The sequence below is a fragment of the Tiliqua scincoides genome, chromosome 5 (genome assembly GCF_035046505.1).
Source record: "Tiliqua scincoides isolate rTilSci1 chromosome 5, rTilSci1.hap2, whole genome shotgun sequence".
Taxonomy (NCBI): Eukaryota; Metazoa; Chordata; class Lepidosauria; order Squamata; family Scincidae; genus Tiliqua; species Tiliqua scincoides.
In genome coordinates this window covers 50,669,722-50,682,885 of record NC_089825.1, presented here as the reverse complement: position 1 = coordinate 50,682,885, position 13,164 = coordinate 50,669,722, and the positions used below count along the sequence as shown (strand labels likewise).

The 13,164-nt window shown below is 43.8% G+C and overlaps 2 protein-coding genes across 2 annotated transcripts in view; both read right to left on the bottom strand.

The window, feature by feature from the left end:
* The window catches only part of FYCO1 (FYVE and coiled-coil domain autophagy adaptor 1), a 58,874-nt gene extending 56,961 nt beyond the window's left edge, over nt 1–1,913 (bottom strand). The window contains exon 1 of the mRNA XM_066627619.1: nt 1,854–1,913. The gene's annotated coding sequence lies outside the window, so the exon portion shown is untranslated. The remainder of the gene's footprint in view (nt 1–1,853) is intronic.
* A 9,678-nt stretch (nt 1,914–11,591) lies between these two features.
* On the bottom strand, nt 11,592–12,632 carry XCR1 (X-C motif chemokine receptor 1). Its single transcript, XM_066631307.1, has one exon. The coding sequence runs from the start codon at nt 12,630–12,632 to the stop codon at nt 11,592–11,594; it is 1,041 nt and encodes a 346-aa protein (XP_066487404.1).
* Nucleotides 12,633–13,164: the final 532 nt, after the last annotated feature.

Genomic DNA, 13,164 nt, shown 5'->3' with positions numbered 1-13,164 from the left:
CTATTTTCAATTCAAGTACTATTAATGGAGAGTTATCGCTGAAGTTGGACTCAGGGCATAAGACAAATGTCTTTCCATTGTCCCTTGGAATTAGAAAGGAAGAGCCCAATAATCCTGTCACATCCTTGATGATATTTAATATAGTGACGTAGCTGAAGTAATTCATTAACTCACTATGAATGTTTATGTATAAATCACAGGTCCTCCAATTAGTTACACAACAAACATCAAACAGAAATGACAAAAATTAAAATCTAAAATAATTACTGTATACAAAGCAGGATATAACATGAAAAGCCTGCAATACCAATTTGCATTTGGAACTATTTTCCTTTTTGCTGCGCAAAAATGTTGACTCTTACATGGGCAACTGATACATTGCCTGCGTGAATACTAGGTGCTAACCTCGATCTAAAGAGGATGCAAAAAATTAACCTCAGTAAGTCATGGGACACCTCTAAGCCTTCGTTTCTCAGTTTCTCATCTTTGCTTACACATGGAAAGTCTGAAATCAAAGCACAGAAGCTTGAAACAAGCAGTGGAGCATGTCAAGCCTAACGTATTACTCAGACTGGAAGGAATCAAGCAATGTTTTGCCCCTTTTTTCAATATGCAGCAAATTTCAGCTACTTTTATGGGATGCCAGCTGGTTTCCTGACATCAAAAAAAAAAAAAAATCACACGATGTGTCAAAGACGTAATACAGATCTATAGAGATTACTAGGCTTGTATTTCAGACATGAATCATATGAAAAACATTGTTGGGAGTGGCAGAGAAACATTCCTTTGTACAATAATTCAGTACAGGTTTGGTGGAGGCAAACGTTGTTCCGTCATCTGCAGGAAACTAGGCCTGTAGGATTAGAAAGCTGATGACTGCTCACATGACAGCATTTCAAAAACAGAGTGGAAGGGCTGGAATGCATTTTAAGATTCATCAGCAGTTTATTGGAGTCCTTTCCAACACATTGGGAAAGCCAGGGTTTTGTTTGGACATGAAGAGCTTTAAATGTACATGAAATCTAAACCCCCCACTGCTACATCCATACGGCTCTGCAAGCATGTGCTATGCTTGGAACAGTAAATAATGCAGAGGTTGGTAGTTAAAGCCAGAGGCCCTGGAGCCTGGGGGAGTGACATCATGATGTCACATGACATTGTGATGTCATTTTTGGGTTCTTCCCAGAGGAGGAGGCACTGGCAGCTTCGTACCTTCTCTCCCCATTCTTTTTCCTGTGGAGCCTCCACATTCCTCCAGGAGAAGGAATGGGGGGTGCAAAGCCACCAGCACCTCCTTCTCCAGGAAGAACCTGGACATGCCTGCCTTGCACCTGCGCACCCCCCCCCCCAAGCATAGCATCCAGGACAGGTGCCCCTCAGGCTCCACCTTAGTTACACCTCTGATTAAAGTTACAGGTTTTAATCTCTGGTTAAAGCTACTGGCTTAGAGAAGGGGTACCAAACAATATAGTGTGCAAGAGTCAGAGAAAATCAACTAAGGCTGCAATCTTACACACTCTTTCCTGGATGTAAGCCCCATTGAACACAATGGGGTTTACTTCTGAGTAGACATGCATAGGATTGTACTGTAAGGCAGAAATCCTGCGGCTTAGTTACTTGGGAGCAATTGTCACTGAGCCGAACAAGATTTACTTGGGAGTAAAAATGAACAGGCTCAGGCTGCCAGCCAACCTAAAACGATCAGAGCGGCTCCTGTCAATGTCATGACAAGTGGGTGGGTGACCTCTTCACCGTCACCCAAGAGGCGCCTCCGTTGCACTGAACAGAGCACCCAGCCAGCAGTCACCAACAGGTGGCTCGCCTAACTGACAGCAAACAGGAGATCGCCTTACCGATTCGGTCTCATTCCTTTGCACGCCTTGATGACTTCCCTACAACCGGTTGCACCAGCAGCAAACATTATTTCTGGGTCAGCTGCTTTCACAGCAGCTGGCTGCTTGCTGACTGGGGCTGCTGCTGGCTGACCCTATTACACAACCACCTCTTGGATGCTTTCCACCACTTAAGTTCAACACAACACAACGTGTGCCACATATTGCATGACCAGTTAGAAAGGTGGGGATCCACCTGGAAGGCTGACAAGTGGGGTCATTTGGGGAATCAAAGTGGAATGTGCTTCCAAACACGCCTCCCCCCCAGTTCAAATCATTTGGAGTGGGAGAGGGCTTGAGTGGAAATGATGAAGGGGAAATGATACTGCTGCTCAAATTCTCTAAAAAGACTTTCTCCTGCCTTAGTCTGCTCCCTTAAAAGCCCACTGCAGAGGGTCATCCTCTAAAACACCAGCAGACACTCACGATGCAACAAGAGAAGAGCAACCACAGCAGCAGCAACAAGTCCTAAGTTTTGATTCCCCCCAAAAGTCTCAGGTTCCTGGAAACTGAGCTGCTGCCTCCACCAGGAGCCACCATCCTGGCAAGAGACACCCCAGTGGTTTGGGGCTTGCTTGGACCTAAAAGCCGCCTAAGCAACACCACCACCATAAGTATTCCCACTGCAAAAAGGAAAGTACAATACCTCAAACGTAAGGCAGCCATCACATAGGAATACACACTCCTGGAGTTTTCCTACAACACCCATGAGGCCTAGACGCCTACAACTCCCATGATCCCTCTAGGTGACCCTCTACTTAACTCTTTAGCTGCATAGTTTAGGACTAGGGATATATTTTTTGTGTGTGATTTTTTGTGTGTGCTTGCATTGCTCTGCTGTCTCATGCAACAGCTGGTCATAGATATCTTTTGCACAGATAGCAAATTAGGTGCTACATGTTTTTATTCCAAAGGGTGCATTTTAATAAATTTTAATTATAAATTATAATCGCTTTTAAAATGTGCTAGGTAGGTGATATAGTCACAGGTGATATAGTCAGTCACAGCATTTTTTCTAACTGAAAAGTAATCTATTTTAATTTCTGGAAAAGGTCGTAAACACCTAATAATAATAATACAAAACATATTATTATTATTATTATTATTATTATTATTATTATTATATTTTAAAGCCAAAAAGGCAGTTGTTTGTGTTTTTATGCATTTTTAACAACACACACATGCATGTGTGTACACACATACTCACAAAGGGGGTGTTTTGTGTATTTATGTGTTTTTAAGAAAACACACACACACAAAAGGCAGTGTTTTGTGGTTTTAACAAAACATATACATAAAGGCGGTGTTTTGTGTTTGTATGCGTTTTTAAGAAAACCCCCCCAAAAGGCTGTGTTTTGTGTTTTTAACAAAACATACACACAAAGGTGGTGTTTTGTGTTTTTATGCATTCTTAACAACACACACACACACACACACACACACACACACACACACACACACACAGATCCTAATTATGACTTTCATAAAGTCTGTGTTGAGGTTGAATACAAATGGTGATTGTGTTTCTGGCCTGCTTTTTCGCCAAGAAGGGGACGAGTGCGTGTTTCTTTCCACCTTCAGTCAGCATTTATTATCCTCACCGCAGCTCAGCGAAGTGGCAACTTCCAGAGAAGGAGTTGTGTTAGTCTTCAGCAGCAAAAACAACTGCTGGTGGTGCAGGAAAGATTTGCTGTTGGTTTGGTGAACTACACAGGGCTGGCTTATCCACGAAGCCTGCTGAGGCAATTGCCTTAGGCAGCACCTTGGTGGGCGATACCCACTTCCAGCAGACCACTCACCTCCATTTTGTCACCTCCTCCTCTCATTCCATGGATTAGTAAAAAGGAGAGAGATTAGACGAGGAAGTGTGGCGGAGAGGAGATTCATCACTACTTCTCTCCTCACTTCCTCTTCTGTTCCATCCCCTCTAACTTTTCCAGTCCGGGGAACAAGAGGAGCTGAGTGTGATGCATCACAAGGTTTGGGAGGGGGGATAGTATTTAGTAGTAGTCTCCTAAGATGCCAGATGGAGGACATGGGTTGACTCTGGAACTACGCTTCACCAGAAGCACAAAGTGAAATCCGTAGGTAGTTAGGCGGAGAGACTGTGACTGGTCTCAGAGCATCCAGTAAGTTTAATGGCAGAGTGGACCCCATGTCTGTCTCTCAGATGCAAGAAAAAAGTGCTGTAGAAAAGACGAGGAGGAATACTGGCACTTGTATTGCTCTGCTGTCTCATGCAACAGCTGATCACAGTGCTTATCCACAGAGCACTGGCTGTGGCCCGACACAGAGGCTCTGGATATGGAGGAGCAGAGCTCCGCTGGTCCCACCCCTCTCCCGCCTTGTTCCCTCCCCGGCACGCCTCCTCCCGCCCTCTCCCCTTCCCCCACCTCCCCTGCTCTGGAACGCCTCATCCCCGCCTCCCCCCACGCCCCCCACCTACCTCTCCTCCGCCTAGCAGTTTGGGTGACCACCATGCAGTGAAGCGGTGGCGGTCCACTGGCACTGAGGGCTGCAGGTGTGCCTTATGGCACATTTGCGACAGTGCACACTGGCGGTAAGCCACGCACTGTTTAGGATTGGGCCCTGAGATGGCAATTTTATACAGTTATAACATCTGCTGGCCTGCTCTCTTTCTTATGTTGCTCTGATGTACAAATGGACCTATTTGAAAGCCTACTGGAATTACAGCCTAACTACAATTTCAGAATGCTTTTCTATTTTTAAAATCAATCCTCTTTCCATGCTTCCAAAAAAGAAGGGATGAGGGTAAGGGAGAAAATTACAGTGTTAATGGATAGTTAAAAGAGTGTCTTCCCTCCAAGGGTTGGGGTGTGGGCATTTTAAATGTAATATTTTGAAATTTAAATGCAAGATACTAATAAAGTACTGTATCTATTAATCAGATTTTTATAGCCACTGTACCCTAGATATCCTGAATATAAATGTTATGGTGTTATGATTTTTAAATTTCACAAAGTCATATTTCACTATTACAAATCACCTGAGTGACTCTTTTCTCAGGCCAGTTTGTGATGAAAGAGGAAGCAACACAGAACAGTTCCATCAAACAACGAAAGAAGTAGCAAAATGCACATATGTTTCTGTTCCTTTTGAATATTGACTTGAGCATTCGAAACATTCTAGTTCAAGTTTCTTGAACATGTTCTAAGAATGTTTGTGCAGAATTATGTTTCATTTCTACAAACTGAAGGCTCTTCGGTTTCCTTCCTGTTCTCTTGACTGGCATCAAAAGGTGGTATGACAGAAAAAAGCCCACCATGAAAACTGGTGCCCTTTTGTTCATAGAGTATATGTAGATGTAGAGCCATCAACAGCCCTGCCTGGGCAGTTGATTCCTCCTGCATAGTAGGTTCCCGCTATGCATTGAGAACCATCAGGTTCTCAATAAACATCAGGATTTTACTCCCTGAATTCCCCCAACACACTCAATAACATTCACACTGCAGGGAGAGGTTCACATGTTATCATGGGGTCCCTTTCCCCACTCATGATAGCCATGAGCAGCTTAATGTGCAAACATGAGACTGCAGAAACAGGAGGCTACTCAGACAGCCCACACTGTATGGCTGGTATGACTTGTTGAAGTTTGGTGGAGTGTGCAGTTGTGGAAGCCTACCTTTTCATGATCCCAATAGTAAAAAAAAGTTGGAAGACCACAGACAAAACTTGTATGGAAAGGGCTGGCATCAGCAGCTCGCAGGACAAAGGTCTGTCCAGGCTAACTCATGAATCCTCAGTAACTGGGCAAAGACCCCTGCTAATTGGGCAAAGGGGCATTTTTGAAAGTGGTGTCCTATTATACCTAGGGGAGAGTAACTCTCTCTCTTCTCCCCAGCACCACATCTTTTACAGTGGCTGTTGTTGGTGCCTCTTCGGCATCTTTTTAAGATTGTGAGCCCTTTAGAGACAGTGAGCTATTTATTAATTTAGGGCACAATCCTATCCTGCGCTGGAACAGGCAAGCAAAGAGGCTTGCACTGTATCCAGCGCAGGATAGGCACCAGAAGCGCCTCAGCCAAAGGTAAGGAGAAACTTTTCCCCTTACCCCTGGGTAAGGGCCACTGGCCCCTATGGGTCTCCTTGGACTTGCACCACCTATTGAGGTGGTGCAAGTTTGATGAGAGCAGAGCGACTTGTAGCCACTCCGTTCTCCTTGGGAACAGGGGCTGGGATCCAACATAAGTGCTGGATCCCAGTCCTGCCTCCCACTCCCTGCCTACCTTTTCTCCTTGCATCGGCCCAGCCGGGCTGATGCAAGACTTGAGGAGGAAGCTGGCGCAGAAACTTGCATCAGCCTCCACAGGCCAGCACTTCTGAGAGCGCTGGCCCGGCTTCCTCTTGAAGAGGCGCAAACGTGCCTAATGTCACATTTGTGACCCTCCTGGGCGGGTACAAGGTACTTGCATTTGGATTGTGCCCTTTGCCCCTGGCATTGGCATTGATGTTGTCCTTTATCAGTGACATTTAGAGATGTCACCAGGAAAAAAATGCACTGACCTGCTCTTATCACTTTAACAACACCTTCAGCTACAGAAATCAATTGGTGAAGCTTGTCATGGTATCAACATAAGCATTATCCCTTGCTGATGTCTGCCTATGAAGCTGCTGTAAGGGGCACTTAGGACCCAAGTGCCCTGAACTGAGTCAGTGCTGGTGCTGACCTTCAGTGCTGGCACTGGGTGTCGCAAACTTGTCATAAGGCTCGCCTGTGACACCCTGCGCCGAGTCAGTGTTGGCACCAGCACTGAGCCAGTTGGTGCTGAGCCCAGTGTCAGCTGGACAACACCCGGAGCTAGGAAAAAGCTCTGGGTAGGGGAGAGGGTGGGGGAGGCATTCCAGAGCGAGGAAGAAAACCAGAGTGGGTGGGGGTGGGACCAACGAAGCTCTGCCGGCCTGAAACGGAGTCTCTCAAGTCTGTGCTGGCAAAATACCCAGCAAAATACTTTTCAGACTTGAGAAGCCCCATTGCGGGGCTTGGAGCTTTCCCAAGGGGACAAAAGTCCCCTTCTCCCGAGGAGACATTTGGCAACTGCCACAGGGCCGCAGGATGCAGTGGTCACTTCGGCACTGCTGCACCCGGCAGCGGTGCCACCTTTAGGATTGGGCTGCCCATGGGCAGTAGGAAAGTTGCCAGCCTTAGTGTTATAGGCAGACTTGATGTGTTATTTCTCTAGTTAATAATTAGCTTACAAACATTCCTATCTACTACTTTGGTTTAGTCTTCTTTTTCGCTGAAGAAGTTTATTCTGTATTTCCACATGGAGTGTGCCATAGGCAACACTGAAAATAATGGAAGAGAAGGAATTATGATTTATTCTTGAAATTCTGGGAGAAACGAGATGTTATACATTGTTACTTTTCTACAACTTTTGTTGTCACTGACAACAGCAGCTTGAATTTAAGCTCTAGTTTCTGGCACTGTCCAGTGGGAAGTGGGAATGTAGTAGCTGCAATCTCTTTCATTTCCATGTCATGCTTGTTCTTTTTTTTTATCATGGTGTGTCCCTGTAATCAAAGCAAACAAATCGCACAAGCACTTCCTATGATTTATTCTCACTTGCGAATGTTTGTCCAATCTAAATTGTAAAATCCAAATTCTATTTTTCAAATAAATGAGAGACAGAGGCAGTACTAAAATTGCAGGATATTGCTTTGGGTAAGCTGGTCAGGATTTTGGAGCCCATGGCCAAGAGACCTTCAGTGCCTCCCCCTTAACCATTGAAGGTGGAAAGAGTGCGATCAGCTCAAGCCCATACCATGTTTGAAGTGGTGCATCTAGCTGTTGTCTCATTTTGTGGGTTGTGTGCACATGACAATTCTGGCATCCTCTTTTTGCTTGTTTTCCAAGCTGAGTCTGGTGAGCAAACAGGAGAAGGTTTGCCTAGAGCAGTGATTCCCAAACCTTTTAGAGGTCCTACAGCAGTTGTTCCCTAAGTGTGGGTTGGGACCCATTGGTCGTTTGTGACCTGATTTTTGCTGGTTGCCTAAGGGTGATGGAAAGATCAGATAACTAATTGCCTCAATCCCTGAGGCTATTCAAAAATCAGATACTGTAGATGCTAATTACCCTACAAAGATTTCAGTTTGCAAAGATCCTGCACTTTGCAAGAGATCTGCTACTGTCCTGCAAGGAACTGAGCTCCTGCAGTTTGTAAGCATGCATAAATATAGGGAGATAAGTGTTTGAGAGTCTTTTTCTGGTTATAATTACTTATAAACAAATATTATTTCTTTCTAGATCTCCTTTTTTAAAAGTCTGGTAAACCTAGGTGGGTCCTGATAGAGAGTCGTTTTAAAAGGTGGATCTTGCTGCTGAAAAGTTTGGAAACCACTGCCCTAGAGGCTGCTGCCTGATTTACAAATGCCAAGCTATATGGCTATATAATGGTGATTGTGTAGCAGTGCTTCCCCTAAGTAGCGGCTTGTTTAACCCTTGATGCACATTGCCTAACCTGCCCTGTCAGTTCTGTGAGCTGTCAAAAACTGGGTTGTGACCCACTGGTGGGTTCCTGTTTGGGAACCGCTAGCCTAGAGCATCCCCACTCTACTCTCTACTTGCTTTTTGAAGTGGTGACAGCTGTCACTTCTAGCAGGCAAAGAGTTTTTTTAGCCTGACAGCAATGGCAACTGCAGGGGCTGCTTCTTCCCATTCGTACCCAAGCTCCGGGACCAGAGTGGGAAGCAGCAGCAGCAGCAATGGCTGCTTCAACACCTGCAGAGAGTCAGATGTCTCCTGGGCCAAGATAAGACTGGGTGACTTGTTCAGTGGGGTGCAAGCATGGCAGGCACACCCTTGACAGCTCACCACTGAGATGGCCACTTCACCCCACGTCATGGCTGGACTGGCCCTGGAGAGGGTAGTGGAAACAGAGCACCCTAGAGACTTTAGTCTAAATGGCTCATGCATGCAAACCAAGTCACACACCATTTAAAATAATGGTGGCATACAACTGGGATTCCGTGATTCCATTTGCTGTGCTGAGTGTCCTGTTGCCCTTTGGATGACTGGAGCTGTTGCCCCCATTTCATGCAAGGAACTGGCTCAAACTTTGAGGGAGCTTTACTCCCTCAGTAAGTTCTTGCGGGAGAGGGGCTAAGGCAGCGACGCGATCCCCAGGATGGTGTCGCTAAGGGGGGTGAGGGGGGATACTTTGCACTTGCTTTTTAAATGTAGGGCTGCAGCAGGTGTGGGGAGCCCTGCGCAGCCCTGCACAGTGCTCCCCAGAGCTTGGAATCTACAACAGAAGTGGGCGCAAAGCTCCTCCTGCAAAACGGAAGTGCTTTGCGCCCGCTTTAAGAACATAAGAACAGCCCCACTGGATCAGGCCATAGGCCCATCTAGTCCAGCTCCCTGTATCTCACAGCAGCCCACCAAATGCCCCAGGGAGCACAACAGATAACAAGAGACCTGCATCCTGGTGCCCTTCCTTGCATCTGGCATTCTGACATAGCCCATTTCTAAAATCAGGAGGTTGCACATGCACTTCATGGCTTGTAACCCATAATGGATTTTTCCTCCAGAAACTTGTCCAGTCCCCTTTTAAAGGCATCCAGGCCAGATGCCTTCACCACATCCTGTGGCAAGGAGTTCCACAGACCAGCCACATGCTGAGTAAAGAAATATTTTCTTTTGTCTGTTCTGAATCTCCCAACACACAATTTTAGTGGATGTCCCCTGGTTCTGGTGTTATGTGAGAGTGCAGATTCCAAGCTTCGGGGAGGGCTACATGTAAAAAGTAGGGCTCCTCCTCTTTGTTTAAGGTTCTGCATTAAAACACACTACTCGTTATTCTGAGATGGTCCTTGAATGTATTTGTGTGGATGCCAAGCTTTTTTCCATGCAATTTTTTCCCCTCAACTTTATTTTTATTTAATCTTTTCAGTTTATATACACCTAATTTCCCTGAGCCCCCCACACTTTTCAGAATGCATATTCTTTCCCTCTTTCCCCCTCCCTGCCATCCAAACCACAGCTTTTAAACTCCTGAATAATCACATTTTCTTTTAGCCACATTACAGTGCTTGTTGTTAATGCTTTAAAAAAAATTTTTGCCCCCTTCTTGGGTTGATAGTTCATTCCTCTCCCACTATACCTTTCAATTTTAAAATAGAGATTCAAATTCACAGTCTACGGTCTTATTCTGTTCATAAAGATGCATTAAAAACAGTGACACCCCAGCTTGTGACCAATATTGCAGCTGTAAAGTACTGTTTCTTTTGCATTAAATGGTTAATTCCCCCCCCCCCTTCCTGCTATTGTACCAAATAAATTTTATATTACTTACTTTGGACTCTTCCTCTTCTTGGGTGACTTAACAATTTTATGTCAATTTTTGGTGGGTGTATGGTATCCATTGGTACAAAGTCCTGGCAAAACATGCATGTTCTAATACACATATGAAGTGCATCATGCATGTCCTGGGGTAGCCATGGTAACATTGTGATCACTCAAGAGGGAGTGGGTTGCCACATATCTCAAACCATCATGTTCCACTACTGTTTATAGGGATTCTATCTGAATTTGGAGAGCTTTCTGTTAACCTAGTAGAAAGGCTTTCTATCTGGACTTCCTAGCTTGGTGATATCAGCAAAGACCTACCTTTTCCAAGTAATCCCAAGTTCAGCAAGTAAGAAGACTGGCAAAGGAACTTGCTGTCACTAACTGCTAGGCTCTGGCCCTGTTTTGCCCTCTTGCTTCCTTTACACCATTATATTATAAAGCCCATAAAGAATGAAAAATGCATAAAAATCAGAATAAGAAGAGTTTCTATACTGTATTATAGATTGTTAGATTCATAATACAAAAGTGTAGGTATAAAAATAATACAGCTGTTGTGGATTTGAGCATGGCTATATATACACTGCATCATTGCGGAACTAGAACTGCTTGAGGAACTGATATTGCAAATATAATATTTGCAAGTTTTTGGCATAATCTATACTTTAACCTTTCTGCTCCAAATGCACAGATTTGTAAGTAACTTCTTGCCTGTGGTGAAACTCACAATTTTAAATCATACAGAAAGCTTCAGATTTCCCAGCATACAGTATATGCTGCCTATATTATATAGACAAAGTTACATTCGTCTTAATCTTTGCATGCAAGATATGGGTACAGTCCAGTTAAGTTCAAATATGATGTTTGTAGCTTTGCTACATACTATATTTGTAGTCAAATATGTAACTACATACATAGCAAAATCAATATTTGATATTGATTTTTATCATCAGTAGCCCACCTTCCCCTTCCATTTTGGTACGTGATCAAAGCAGCAAAAAAGATCAATAAAACAAAGATCAATAAAACAAGCAATCAATAAGAACAATTGTACTGGTGTGTCCAATTTCCTGACGAAAATAAGTCCTATGAAAATTAAATCATTGCAACATTTTAGAGATCAGAGTTATGTCTGATTAGTTCATACACTTGATTTATCCTATGTCAACATAGTTTTTCCCCCCCTTTCACTTACTTATCATTCTATAAGCACAGGAAAGTTTTAGCAGAAGCCTGATGTAGAACAGAAAAAACGGCTCTGGAAAAGTTATATCGCAAGCAAAGCAGGTGAGAAATGTTCATTGTATATTGCATTTTCTTTTCAGCAAAATATCATCAAATTGCAGGCATTTTATTTTATCATTCAAATTTTCTTCCGTAAGGCAATTCTTGCTTCAATACAGGGACGCATCTTCATAGGGATTAGCATGAAAAGAACTAGATCTTGGGCTTGAAGGTTGAGTCCTGCAAGGAGAGTATTGTTTGCATAGGAGTTTCAGATGTCTCCTGAATTTCACACCAACGAAGACATAGAGCACTGGGTTGAGGCAACAGTGGCAAAAAGCTATTTTGCGGCTAATGTCAAAAGCAAAGAAAACATGCTTGGTGGTTTGACAGCTTAGTTTGATGAGGTGATAAGATGACAAAAAGTACATGAAACCAAGCATGTTATAAGGTGCCCAACTCAGGAAAAACACCACTACAATGGCAAATATGAGCCTCACAGTCCTGTGCCTCCTGTGAGATCTCGATCTGAGCAGAATCTTAAGCATCTTGATGTAACAAATTGCAATGATAATGAAGGACACTAGAAAGAAAAAAATCTGCTGACACATCTCCACTAGCTTCCACGTGAAAGTATCTATGTATTCACAATGCAGATTGTCATCACTGTCCACGGTTATCTGGGTATAAATCATTTCAGGGACCACAACTAATGTGCTGCTGGTCCAAATGGCCAAGCAAACCAGAGTGCCAACCTTTCTTGTTGGCATTCTCAATGTTGACAAAGGATCGACCACAGCCAGGAACCGGAGAATAGTCATTATGGTGAGAAAGATCACACCGCCATAGTAGCTGATGGAGAAGACGACGTTCACAGCCTTGCAAAGAAAATCACCAAAAATCCATCCATGGTAACTGTACACAATCAGGAAGGGCAACGTACAGGAAAAAGCCAAGTCCGTGATGCAAAGATTCATGATGAAGAGGTTCGTTAAGGACATGAGATTCTCATATTTTGTGATGATCCATAAGACGAGGCTATTTCCAAACAAGCTGAGAAGGAAAATCAGAGAGTACAAGATGCTGGTGAATGTAGCACTCAGTCTGGAGATGTCACTCATGTCACACCAGTTAGAAATTGGGTAATCATCATTATCATAATAATAATAATTCGATACATTCTGCTCATCCTGGTATGCTGGTTCTGTCATCTGGATTTGTGATCACTTTGCACACGTCTGCAGTTGCAGGTAACAACCTCCTCAAGTAAAAACTTGCTGGGATGTGGGCACTAGATAAACAACAAAAAAGGGAATAAGGATATCTGACAAATACACAAACTATGAAAACAGGTAGTGAAATCTTACTTGTTTTGCATCGTAGTGGCAGACATTATCACAAAATACATAACATTTTAAAAACTTTTTTGTACTAACCAAAAGTTTTCGTTATCAAAGGGCATAACTCTTTTTCAAATAAACATTCTTATGTTTATTTGTTTAAACAATTTATACCCCACCTTTCTCCCACTCATTAGGGCAGCCATTTTCAACCACTGTGCCGTGGCACACTGGTGTGCCACAAATGGTCCCCAGGTGTACTGTGGGAATTTGGGTCATTTATTAGCAGGGCCAATGGGGGATGTGAGCTCTCATTGACAGCATGGTGTGTCTTGTCAGTTGTTAAAAAAACTGATGGTGTGCCTTGACCATTTCAGTGCCTTGTTAGTGTGCTGTGAGATGA